The sequence below is a fragment of the Colletotrichum chrysophilum genome, assembly GCF_026319265.1.
Source record: "Colletotrichum chrysophilum strain AFK26 chromosome Unknown scaffold_115, whole genome shotgun sequence".
In the NCBI taxonomy this organism is placed as follows: domain Eukaryota; kingdom Fungi; phylum Ascomycota; class Sordariomycetes; order Glomerellales; family Glomerellaceae; genus Colletotrichum; species Colletotrichum chrysophilum.
In genome coordinates, this window is record NW_026517402.1 from 66930 (window position 1) to 79301 (window position 12372).

The following is a 12372-nucleotide window of genomic DNA, read 5'->3' on the forward strand; positions in this document are numbered from 1 at the left end:
GCCATGTGCTTACCAAAAGATTTCTCCTAAAAAAGCTAGCGTGGAAGTCACGACGGGTGCCCCAGCTTGGGCATCACCAATGATCAAGGAAACGTTCATCTCAGTCTTGACACGCTCATGCAATTAATAAGAGTTGAACTAAACCAACCACCCACGCGCCAGGATGTAACTTCGAATCCGAGGCTCTTACAACGACGATGAATGCTGAGGAAATCCGTCGCGCCAGGCTCATTTCACTTCACATACGACCAATCATATCCTCGCAGGAACAACTTGCTTTAAATTGTCCTCGAGTATCTCTCACCCTTCTCTTTCTCCCCGTCTTCTCACCCACAACCAACAACTGCAGGGAATAACGCTTGACTCCCTCTACTAACCGAGTAAGAACCCTCATCCAAGTGGAAACAACACAAAATAGAACCATGTATCGATGACAAAAATAGGTTGCCGTCGTCCATTCTAAAAGAAGCCTTCCCTCCCACGCCATCATCGTCCTCCGCTTTTGACGCAAGCGCCCGGCCAAAACATTGCCCTGTCCAGAGACAAGAAGCCGCCATCGATGAAAGGGCTGCAAAAGAATTTGAGTCGAGTCACTCTGGTATCGATCTTTAATCAAACATGCTCTCCCTCGAGGAGTGACCGAGATGGGACGGCGTCGCGTTGTCGAATCATGGAATTTCGGATCTCCTGTTGCTCTTCCAAAAGTCAATGGCTTCGACAACGTCCTCTCCCTTCTCGTCTTCATACGCGAAAATGATCTGCGTAGCTGTGTCAGTAACGTTTTTTGGAGGTAGACAATAGTCAGACTTACCTCGTGGGTACTGCTATGCAGCATCCTAATGTTTCTATGCGGCACAATGTGCACAGCGCCAGTCTCAATGTTTCTGAGCTCAATGAAGTTTTGCTCAAATGCCAAAATCCACGGATAACTGAGGGCAAAGCTCTGCGGTGTGCCCTCCCAGTCGATACGCCACTCCGGTCTCGCACGCCAACCGTTACGGTTGACGAAGAAGGAAAACTCAGAGTAATTGAGCAAGAACTCGCCATTGAGACGCTCAATGTGAATTGGCTTGACGTTCTCCTTGCGGGCGACAAAGTCGAGACTGGTGTCGGCCTGGTCGAGGAGTGACTGCGTCTCAAGGGTCTCGAGGGACACAACCTCAAATCCACGGGCGCATGCCACGCACAATTTGGACTTGAGGAAGTGCACAGATGACGATTCCGTGGGGATGTAGAACTCCTTAAATGGCTTAAGCTCATCCTGGCCGGCGAACATCTTTCCGAAACCCTTTTGCTTCTTGCCCTTGGACATTGCGTCATTGGGCTCGTAGACTTTGATGGTGGTTGACAGGGCTGACGACTTGACGCAGCACACAAGATGCCTGCCAAGGCAAATGCCCGTCTTGAAGAAGTTGCAGTGACTTTGAATCTTCTTTGGCCTCTTCGAGAGGGCAGGCTCGTCGGGATTGAGCGCACCGAGAGGGTACGAGTAGAGAGCCTTGTTCGAAAGAACCAAAAGGAGACCGTACTCTTCCAGAACGTCCAGTTGGGTGACGCTTGTCGTCTCGATGACTCGCTTCGGAATGGCCTCCTTACTCTTACGATCTGACAAGTAAATACCGTTGTCAGTGCCGTACAACAACTTTCGGCCACCATCGTAGGGAGTAACACAGTTGACCTGGTTAGTGCCAACGAAGAATCCTGCAGAGATGACGCTTGTGTTAAAGAAGTCGGCGCGGGCTCTCAGCTTCTGTTGAGCAGTGTCGATGAACTCCAGCCACTTCTTACGTGCCGCTTGGTTTGAAGCATACAACGTCAGCTCATAGCCGGCCTTACCCAAATGCCTAAACGTGATGGGCCAGCCTTCTCCCTTCTTGCTGTCATTTGTGTTGGCCCGAAGCGCTGGTAGCAAGCTAGACGACGAACGCTTCATGCCACCAGAACCGGGTATGACTTCCTCCATTTCTCGAATGGCAAGGAGTTCCAAGGGGATGGGCTGTTCCAGGTTAGCTTAATCTCCAATCCGGTATGTATAATGCTCACCCTTCTGTACGCCTTGATTTCCTCCCCCTTGCCCGCTTGTTTGATTCTCACCAACAGCACCGCGTGGTCGAACAAGAAAGCCGTGATCTCAGACGCGTCTTGCGGTGTCTTCTTCAGCTGACTCTTGAACACCAACTCGCGACCTTCCTCCGTCAGTCTCAGATCTACCCTCTCGTTCGGTCTGAAGCGCAATTGCTCATGCAACCTTCTCAGGTTGAATCTGTTCTCTGCCTTTCCTGATTCGGCATTGACTCTGCTCAAGAGGTCGCGAATCAATTTGAGCACCTTTGGAATGTCTTCCTTGTCCGAGTTACCGTCCTCGGTGTACTTGAGCACGTTCTCCAGCAGCAACGGGTAACGAGCCAAACGCGTCGTCGGCTTGGTGAGATAACCGTTGAGTTCCAGCTTTCGCGACTCTTTCCTTCGCTCGATCTCGTCCACGAATTTGGCAAAGTATGGGTTCGATGAACGCTCATTCTCAAACTCAAACTTGGCCTCCAGCTGCTTGGAACCATACCAAATAAAAGGTTCAAATTGAGGGACCCATTCGAGGAAGATGTCTCCGACGTTACCGACGACAGGATGTTTGTTTTGTCTCTCCGTCAACGACTTGGCGAATCGCGAGCTCACCTGGTGAAGACTAGGATGGTCGACAATGTTGCTGAAAATAGCCTTGACAACCTTTTCTCTCTTGGCCGCAGGAATAGGGGAAGCCTTGGAGCGCAGAGGAAGAATCCAGAAGTCGCGGAGATACTCCAAATCCTTGACAAAGTCTCTTTCGGTGTAGCAAATTTCCGAAATAACCTCTTGTCTCTTCTTTTCCCTGTCACCAACGCTCTCGGCGATCTCCTTCGGCACGGAGTTGATCCAGAGCTTCTGTTCGTCTGTCTGATCGATGTCATCTTCGTTCGTGGCGGCCTCAGCTTCCTTCTTCAGGCCGGGCTGAATCTTCAGGTTCAATCGGGACACTTGCTCCAGTCTGCGGGGGCAGGCAATAGAGTAGCAAAGCTGGTCTCTCGTGCAGGTGGGAGAGTAACATTCAGAGAGGAGGACGAAGACACCGTTGACAGGGACCTTTTCTTCAGGCTCTTCCATCATGGTTTCTCGGAACTGGTACATTTCTGATGTAGAGTCGCGCAAGCGGTGTTCGTAAGTGACGTCGTGGAAGAACTTTTGGGCATCGAGCGCTCGTCCCAGTAGCAAGGCCAGGTTTCTGTCGGTCGTCCTGATAATATATGACAAAACATCTACCGCCTCGGCACCGCTGAAGGCGTTCTTATACGTGAGCTCGTTCTTCGTTCTGTCGCCTGTGATGATCTTCTGTCGGAAACAGTCTGCTACTCTCGACAGCAGCGCAGGGTATACCAGAGGAGGTCGGATCTTGGCCGTCGGTGGCCGTTCACTGCCGTCGATAGACTTGCTCATGGAGGGCCTATGTGCCAGCGTTGCGGCGTCGGAATCAGAGGGAGTTATCGTGGGCGCGATGGTGGACGCCATTGACATGGTCCTCTGTGAATCTCCATTGGAGGAGGCCATGCTCACCGTCCTCGTCTGAGACCCTGGCGCTGGTGTGTAGCCTCCTCCAAAGCTGCCATTGGTCGCCGGCAGCTCCACCGGTGCTCTTCTGTTCGGAATGACTCGGCCGCTCATCGTCTGGTGCGAGTTTTGGTGTTGATGCAAGTCGCGATCTTGCGGAGGGTATCCAGTCATTGACATGGCTCGATCATCGTGGCGTTCGGGAACGACCCGTCCTTGCGCCGTAGTTCGGGCCGAACTCGGGTTGTACGGAGCATGACGAAAGGCATTGGCCGCAGCTTGATGATTCGGCTGCGAACCGTAGTTCCCGGGAGAAGGTTGGTACATGTTTGGCCTCGGGGTGGAGGCAAGAGACTGTGAGCGGTACGAATCATTATTCATCGCTGGTGCTGGCCCTCCTCCTTGATAAAACCTTTGTGCCTGAGACCTTGGCGCGCCATATTGCCCTTGCGGGGGCGGTCCTCGCATGTCGCCGCGTTGAGGAACAGGTGCCGGAGGACCAGGATACGGGCGACGAGCCTGCTGTTGCGGCATGTATTGTTGAGGATTGGGCACTTGATAGCCGCCAGAGGCGGAGCGCTGTCCCGGGTAGCCGTTCTGCAACGAAGCCCCTCTCGGAGGGTTCGGGTCGTAACCGCCCTGAGGCTGTCTCGGCGGGGGTTGTCGCTGCATGCTCGACATGGAGGAAGAAGACATTGTCTGTGTCCTGCCCTGGTGCTGAGGCATCATCTGAGGAGGCATCGAAGAGGAGGTCATGGTCTGGGAGCGTCCCGGCGGGGGGGCGGCGCCGAAAATGTTTGAGAAGGCGGCATCGCGTTGGTAGTTGTTGGAGTGGTGACCTCGCGGGTCGCCGTGGTAGTCGGCCATGATGGAATGGATCGGTCGAGCTGGGGATTGCAGCGAGAGATCTTATCGGCCTATGGACGTGGTTGTTAGGCGGTTGATTATAAAGGGGAGAGATGGTGAGTTGTGCCAAGGTGGAGAAAAATGTGGTACAGGAATCGAAGGAGAGGTGTACTAACAACGCGAGGCCTCAACGGCCGCCGGCTATGGTGAGGAAGCACAGGATCGCCGCGAGCCGCTCACAGGGCGAAATTGGCAATTGCTCGGTCGGTTGCGCCAACAAGGCTCGCAGGGACAGACTGACGGCTGTCGCGGCGGCGTCGTGGTCGAAGGGAGGTATTTTTGTGGTGGTGTTGCTTTTCGTTTCCCCTTCGTTCTATTCTCCGTCCCCTTTCCAGGATGGGCCGGGTGACGTTATGGGCCTATGACTTGACACAGGGCCCTGACCTGGGCGGGTTGGTTGTTGCAAAGGGCGGGAACACGGCAAAGGACGTCGATATTCTCGGCAGGCTGCAAAAGGAGCGTCGGGGGCGAGGCAGCAAGGCGCGGTGTGCAGCAACAATAGCGATGATGGTTAAAATGGGTGCAGGCGGAGATGAAATGTTGGCGGTGGAAGTCAAAGGGGAGTGGTGGTTTGTGGTTGACGGCCGCCGGTGGTGGTGGTGGTGGTGGCAGTGGCAGTGCGCAACGAATACTAATTACTAGGAAGGTATCCGTACTAGGGATTTGCTTAGGTGGTAAGGTGAGGTGAGTCTGGCAGCCAGAAGTGGAGGGCCGCTGGCATTGGCACTGACACCAGCTCAACTAACCTAGCACGTTAGATGGGCGATGGGATGTTGGCCGTACGTCGGGTCGGTGCCCGGTCACTACTACTGCTACTGCTGCTGCTGCTACTGCTGACTTGACTCTGCTCAGTCATCCAGACCGGCGGGCGGCATTGGGCTAGAATGGTCGGGGCAGAAAGCGAGGGCTGCGGCCAAGCGTAGAAAGCTGGGGATAGATTGGAAGAACAGGATGGACCTGGGTGGATTGAAGGTTGCTGTCGGTCTCTGCTGGCCTGCTGCTGGGAGCGAACCACCAGAGACGAGACGAGACGAGACGGGAATCGGCCGTTTCTTTTGGTTGCGCGTGTCGGGTACAGTGCAGCAACCTGCAGATTGCAAACTGCAGCCCTCCAACAAGTTCCAAGTTCCAACCCCCATCCATTCATTCACCTTGCCCACGTTGGCTTGCTCGCTCATTGTCTGCCCGTCTCCCTGGCTTGGTGCTAAGCATCTGACCTCCCCTGTCTAAGTAGGGTAAGATGAGGTACATTAGCCTATCTAACTCTGATCTCGGAGCATTCATGTTTTAATCACCAACCAAAGAATAAGCGCAGGACGGTCAACAGACCAGCCATCAGTCAGTGCTCTGGCGAGTTGCTGCAATACTTGGACATGTCAGAAAAAAACGACGGTGGATCTCAAAAGGTGCAAGTCTGGAGATCCACCACGGCGCTAGACCTTCACAGACGGGGCCTCGAGGTTGGTCCTTGACCTTTTTTTCTTCCATTGTCCTGCAGCTCGAATACTCCACAGTCCCACGTCCCCTACCGCCATTGCATATGTATGCCGTAAAGTGTATCCGTAGGACTTTGACATTGGCCCAGCAGCAAATGGAGACTCCATGGTCCTGAGGGCGTCGAATGGCCCGGTCTGGCTCATCTTTGGTTCGCGGGGTGTATCTTAGCTTTAGCGAGCGCCTGTATCCGTATCTCGACGTGTGGTGTGGGCAGGGCGAGCACATGGCAATATGCGTATCTAAGAATATCAAAGACCGCTTCAGACCAGTCGCCTCTACCGCATACGTAGTATGCCAGGAGACAGGGACTAGCTGAGACTGTCCTACGTGAGGTGGGCGGGTGACTGCCGGAAGAAATGGAGCTGCTCATGCACGACTGCACCAAATGATTCGAGACTGTGACTTTGCGAATAGGTACTTGGACGTTGCCGCGCCTTGCCTTGCTGCCTTGCTGCTGCGAACACCGAACCTCGTCTTGAAATCGGAGCACCTCGAGTTGCATCGGAAAAGAAGCAAGCATCTGAACCTTTCACCGTTGCGGCCAACCAGGAAGACGCCTTCCCCATGCCCAGCGCACGCGTGCGACGAAAGATAGTTTGACTTTATCACGCAAGGCACGTCCCGCTCCCCTCCATTTGCCAGCCTCAAGCAAACTCAAACCGAGGACATGAGATACAGCCAAACCTCACACTTACCTTGCATCTGGGCGCGCGATCCAAGGGGTATTTCGTGGAGGAAAGTTGGCAGGCGTCCAGGGATTCCAGTCCTCGACCGACTGATACATCTGCGATAAGCCAACATGCCGATAAGGAAAGTCGCAGCACGGACCGTTTCGAGGCAGTTGCGCCTACTGCGCCGCACGTGTGCATACGTCTCCACTCTGGAACTTGATTCGACAGCCAGCCACCAACAGTGCCTGAGATGGCAAGTCGATAGATTTGATGTGGCTGAACTTTGATGAACAGTGGCTGGTGTCGGGCCGGTATTCTGCCGCGTCACGGGTTCTCAGCCGTCCACCGTGCAGTCCTGATTGGGCCTCGTCACCGTCACCAAGCTCTAAGGTCCTGGATCCAGGTAGCGCAGACACCCATCCATCGCGGGATCCTCGACACGCATACATCCCTCCCCCTCCGTCGGTCATCAACGTCAATCCCGCATATCGAGAGACCGCAAACACATTCAAAGTCTGCCCAATATGGCCGAAGACTCCGCTCTCGCCCCGAAGTTCGCGCCATTCATCGGAATGGTAAGCTCCAACGCCCCCTCGAAGCAATGCTGGCCTCGCGAAGACCTGGCTAGCTAGCAATGACATTGAAGAAATACCGATTTGCTGACACACCTTGCAACTAGGCCGGCATCGCGGCTGCCATGATCTTCGGATGTATGTTCAACCAATAACCCCCGAGCTGATTCCCTCTTCCCGGCGCGACGAACGAGGACAGCATGCTAAACAGAATCGATATCAACAGGCATCGGCGCCGCATACGGTACCGCGAAGTCAGGTATCGGTATTGCTGGTGTGGGAACGTTCAGACCGGATCTCATCATGAAGGCACGTCGCACCAAAAGCTCGAGCAGAAGCTCCGTCTAACATTGCGCGCAGTGTCTGATCCCCGTTGTCATGTCCGGTATCATTGCCGTCTACTCCCTAGTCATCTCCGTCCTCATCGCCCAGGACCTGTCGCCCCCTGGAACTGGAAGCGAATACAGCTTGTTCAAGTACGTCAGCCGCGCGCATTGCCTGTCGCCGCCATCTAGCTTGTCGTGGAACCTTCCATACTGACCTTAATTAGTGGTTTCATGCATCTGGCCTGCGGTGTCTCTGTCGGCTTCACCGGTCTCGCAGCTGGCTACACGATTGGTATTGTCGGCGACAAGGGCGTCCGCTCGTACATGGAGCAGTCTCGTGTATTCGTCGGCATGGTTCTGATTCTCATTTTCGGCGAAGTTTTGGGTCTCTACGGGTATGTTTACCTACCCCTGATCAACTCTCGTAAACAACCCCAAAGCTAATGGCGACACAGTCTCATTGTCGCTCTGATCCTGAACACCAAGTCCAAGGGCTAAACGCTGACTCCGATTCCACGAAAACGAAATGGCGAAACACGAACGACATTTTAGCCACGCCCTTCGACATCGTAACACCACTGTACATTAAGCGAGGGGAGCGCCGGGACGTTGGTTGAAGATGGAGAGTAACATCAAAAGACGGGTCGCAGGTGGTCGTCTCCGGTCCAAAGCTGCATATGGCACGGCGTTTATCAGGAAACCCCTCATGTAGAATTTATGTATGGCGAGCTGCGTAGAGAGGCTCATGGAGGGGATGGAAGGTATGATAAGGCTCCGAATTCCAGTATCTCTGAATTGTTTTGAACCTCTGTCTTTTGGCAATTACCAATTGCGTCATCTTTTTGTTGGCAGTGATGGTGGTAGTTGGTAGTGGTGATGATGCCAGTGGTGATATCACAGTCGACTTCACAAGTGTTGCGTCTAACACAGCCAAGGCAGGTAGACAATCATAACATCTTCTGTTATGCCAGGCATGCCTTTGAACTCCAGACTCCCTACCTTACCTCTCACATACCATTGCAGTATGCATTAATGTCAGCCGTCAAAAGGTAAATAAAAGAACAAAAAAGTCGAAAAAAGCACCGACGACGGGACTTGCACCCGCAACCTTTGGCTTAGGAGGCCAATAAGCTACTATTGCTCCACGCCGGCGTTGGACCACTAGACCATCTGGTCTTGTCTTTGTTGTTGGAAGCAATCCACGGCAGCGTGCGTCAAGACGGACGGTGGCTGCATGGATGGTGGTGTGGAAGCTGAGGGAAGGAAGGAAGGTGCCTTGTCTTGGGGGTGCTCCTTCCGTTTGTATGAGGCAGGGGTGGGGTGCAAATGGGTACAACAAACACCAGTCCTGGACAGGATCTGGGAGCATGAACCCACGAATGCAAATACAGTATAAACAGGCTGGTGAGGCAGACCAAAGCAAGTTTAAGCATGGGAAATACACCATGCTGCCATGATGTTACATTTGATATCTTGCCTTGAAAATCTTCGCCGCTCAGCAAACCTAGGATCAATATTCTTTCTTGAGGATCTGCCTGCCATATGCAGCTCTCATTGTGCAGGGAAGGTTTTTATTCAAAGACAGGACACAATCTTTTGCCTTTCACCACAACAATGTGCCTTCTATGTTTCCTATCCCCTTTCATGGCCAGACTGAGACTGCTTCCAACAACAGAAAATACTAGCTTTGTATGATGGCGGTTGGTTTGTTCGCACTCGGTAGGCTCATCTGTCTCCCGTCGTCTCTGGTTGTTGAGATTTAGTGAGTATCCCACTTCCAGTGCGCTGGAATCTACTCAAATCTTTGAAAATCTCGATGGTCTTCTGTGGTTTCCTCTCATTCCTCTGCGCGGTGGCGGATACATGACGGACAGCAATGACAGAGGCCATCCTATCAAAAGAATAGTGACGGTTTACTTCCAGGCGCTGAGATGCTTTCTGACCCGAACCATGTACAAACCAATCTAGTGTGTGGCCTTCGCCCTCTCGCGTCATTGCTTCCGGGCTTGAGAGCCAATGCCGTTGATATTCCTGCCTATTTATACACGTCATAAGAAGGGCATGATGAGGACCTACTTCTGGTGCAGAAAGTATCCAGACGGGGATGGACTGCAAGCATCTTCACTACTACAAACATCGTATATATATGGGTATTTTGACGCTAACCTCGAACGACCAACGCCAATACATGGTTTTGTAGTACTGGTTTGTTGAAGTGACAATAACTGGGTGCCAATGGAACACGCATGCTCCTCTCATGACTTACAAACCGCCTAGTGTGTGCTTTTGATCTACTTCCCGTCATCCCTCCGCAGTGATTCTTACGAGGAATACCAGACCGACAATGACGATGTGACACTCTGCCCCCCTCGATCGTTGCTCAAATTGCGATTGCTTGAGAACGACGAGACGGGGCCGCAGACACTGGACCAGCCCATCGGCTTCCGCCAGCCCACACTAACACCACAACCATGGTTCAACATTTGGCTGTTAAAGTTCAAACTGAGCGTTGGAAGCTGCCTTTTTATCTGTTATTCTCACTGGTAGGTCCTTGGAAGATCTTGCAAGTGGCCAGCTACATTTAGCCTCATGTGTCTTTTCAATGACGATGAACGAGGGAAATGGTTTCTGTCCCATGCCAAGATCCCCACGTTTAGAGAACGTCTCCTTGAGGTACGGAGAGCTTCGACCAAAACCAAAATGGCTGCATAGATAGCTAAAATTGACCTTGCCATCTCCGTCGCTATTATCAGCCGTCACTCATACGTGAAGAATACACCCCTAGTGGTCGAGTAAAGTTAACAGGTAAGGCTTCATGAGATCTGGACTCACAGACCGTGATATCTGTTGTGATCTGCTCGCATGCTCGAATTCTTCCAGGTTCCTCAACGGCCAAGCAACATCTGTAATTTCACATCCATACCTGATCTGTTGGTTAAATATGGCCACTGAAAAGGCTATAGGCTTTCAGGGCCCACAGCATGTGCATATTTATCAAGTCAACATGCAACACATGACTTCAATCGACTGAACAATATCAACACTCTTCATGTACAGTTCCTTCGATCGTGTATCATACATACCACCTAGACCACCGACGCCTAAGCAATGCGTCCCAAAATACATGTACAGTGTGTAAAAGTGTCAACCCAACAGACCCCTTATAGTAATCAGTTCTCTTTCTTCTTTTCCATTCCTTCCTTCCTTCCTTATGCCGTCTTCTTCTCAGCGGGAACCTTCTTCTTCAATGAACCAGGCGGCGTCTTGAGCCCGGCAAACACCACCGCCGTCACAACAGCCATGCCCGCGGCACCCATGCTGTAGGCGACCTCACGGCCAGCCCACCAGTACACGCTGGTGAACAGAATCGGTCCAAGACCACGGCCAAGCTGGCCCCAGCTGCGGAGGATACCCAGCTTGCCTCCGCGCTCGCCCTCGGCAGCCTCGAAACTGCTCAGGGTGTTGAGACCAGTGACGACCGTCGATGACGTCACCGCCAGACAAGTAGCCGCCGCGTAAAGACCGCCCGTTGTCGAGATGCGGCCGAGGAGGATGAATGAGACGAGGCAGGCGACGGTGCCCATGCGAACGGAGAGCAGGGGCGGCAGGCGGCGGGTGACACCACCCTGGAGGATCGAGGCGACGAGGCCAACGTAGCCGAGGAGGCGGCCGTTCTTGGCGGATCCGAACGCGAAGAGCTCATACGTCATGAAGGAGAGCGAGGACTCCATGCCGGAGAAGAAGAGTAGGAAGACGAAGTGGACGGCGTTGAGGAGGAAGTGAGAGTTGGTTCGCTGGATGGGCGCGGCAGAGGTTTTGGTCTTCTCGTCCTTCTTGGCGCCCTTGCCGGTCAACGAGGGCAGGGTCTCGGGCAGGCAGAAGTAGAGGTACAGCGTCTCGGTGAGGATGAGGAACAAGCTGAATCCGGCGGCGGTCGCAAAGGGGTTCTCCTTGACGGTGCTGATGCTGCTCAACCATGCGCCCAGACCCGGTCCGAAGGTAAAGGCGATGGAGAAGCATGCGCCGATGAGCGCCATGGTCGATCCGCGGCTCTGCTCGTCGGAGATGTCGGTCGCCATGGCAGTCGCAAGCTGGACGTTGCCCTCAGACAGTCCGCCGACAACACGCGACGCGACAAAGGTGCGGAAATCGACGGCGACGACCCACAGCAGGACGGAGAGAATGTTGCCGCACATGGAGGCCAGGAGAGCGGTACGGCGGCCATGACGGTCGGAGAGGTGGCCAATAAGCGGGGAGGCAATGGCCTGCAGGAGACTGAAGAGGGAGCCGAGGGCGCCGCCGAGGAGGACGATGTCGTAGCGCGAGTCGATGGGGCGGGCAAAGGCGGCCTTGTAGCGGTTGAGGCCGGAGAGAACGCTCTGGAGAAGGGTCGCGGGCTCGGTGGCGTTTGCGGTCGCGGGGCCGGCTTCGCGGTCACGGTAGAACTCGAGGAGCTTCGGGAAGAGCGGGAGGATGAAGGTGAAGGAGATCTGGCGCGGGGTCGTGGTCAGTCTTCAGCAACGACAAAGAGGACCGCAAGTTTCACTTACAAGATCGAGGAGGAGAGAGACGGCAATGACTCTCAGGACGCGTTTGCGCGTCTTGGGCTCGAACGCCCCGGAGGAGGTAGCTGCTGCTACTGCTGCTGCCATTGTTGCGGGCCTGCCCTGACTGTCAAATTTCGTGTGACGTAAGGTGTGGTGGATCGTGAAAAGGAGAACTCTGTGTCGGTTTGGGAGGACGGAAGCTGGAAACACGTGTAAGAAACGAGGGGAAGAAAGGAGGGCAATGGAGGTTGAATTAACACACAAAGAGAAGGGC

At 53.8% G+C, this 12372-nt stretch overlaps 3 protein-coding genes and 1 non-coding gene across 4 annotated transcripts; 1 reads left to right on the plus strand and 3 right to left on the minus strand.

The window, feature by feature from the left end:
- Nucleotides 1–668: 668 nt before the first annotated feature.
- Nucleotides 669–4446, minus strand: COL26b_010588 (uncharacterized protein; the record flags this gene model as incomplete). Its single annotated transcript, XM_053183282.1, has 3 exons — nt 669–758; nt 812–1996; nt 2044–4446. 3 exons carry the CDS (start codon nt 4444–4446, stop codon nt 669–671), a joined length of 3678 nt encoding a protein of 1225 aa, XP_053032775.1.
- A 2731-nt stretch (nt 4447–7177) lies between these two features.
- VMA11 (v-type proton ATPase 16 kDa proteolipid subunit 2) lies at nt 7178–8049 on the plus strand (the record flags this gene model as incomplete). The annotated part of the gene is made up of 6 exons (XM_053183283.1): nt 7178–7228; nt 7333–7363; nt 7452–7501; nt 7586–7701; nt 7776–7946; nt 8007–8049. The coding sequence occupies 6 exons, from the start codon at nt 7178–7180 to the stop codon at nt 8047–8049; spliced, it is 462 nt and encodes a 153-aa protein (XP_053032776.1).
- A 582-nt stretch (nt 8050–8631) lies between these two features.
- On the minus strand, nt 8632–8703 carry COL26b_010590. The gene has a single exon. It is a non-coding gene; the product is annotated as a tRNA-Arg (tRNA).
- Nucleotides 8704–10760: 2057 nt separating this feature from the next.
- On the minus strand, nt 10761–12203 carry COL26b_010591 (uncharacterized protein; the record flags this gene model as incomplete). Its single annotated transcript, XM_053183284.1, has 2 exons — nt 10761–12041; nt 12102–12203. The coding sequence occupies 2 exons, from the start codon at nt 12201–12203 to the stop codon at nt 10761–10763; spliced, it is 1383 nt and encodes a 460-aa protein (XP_053032777.1).
- Nucleotides 12204–12372: the final 169 nt, after the last annotated feature.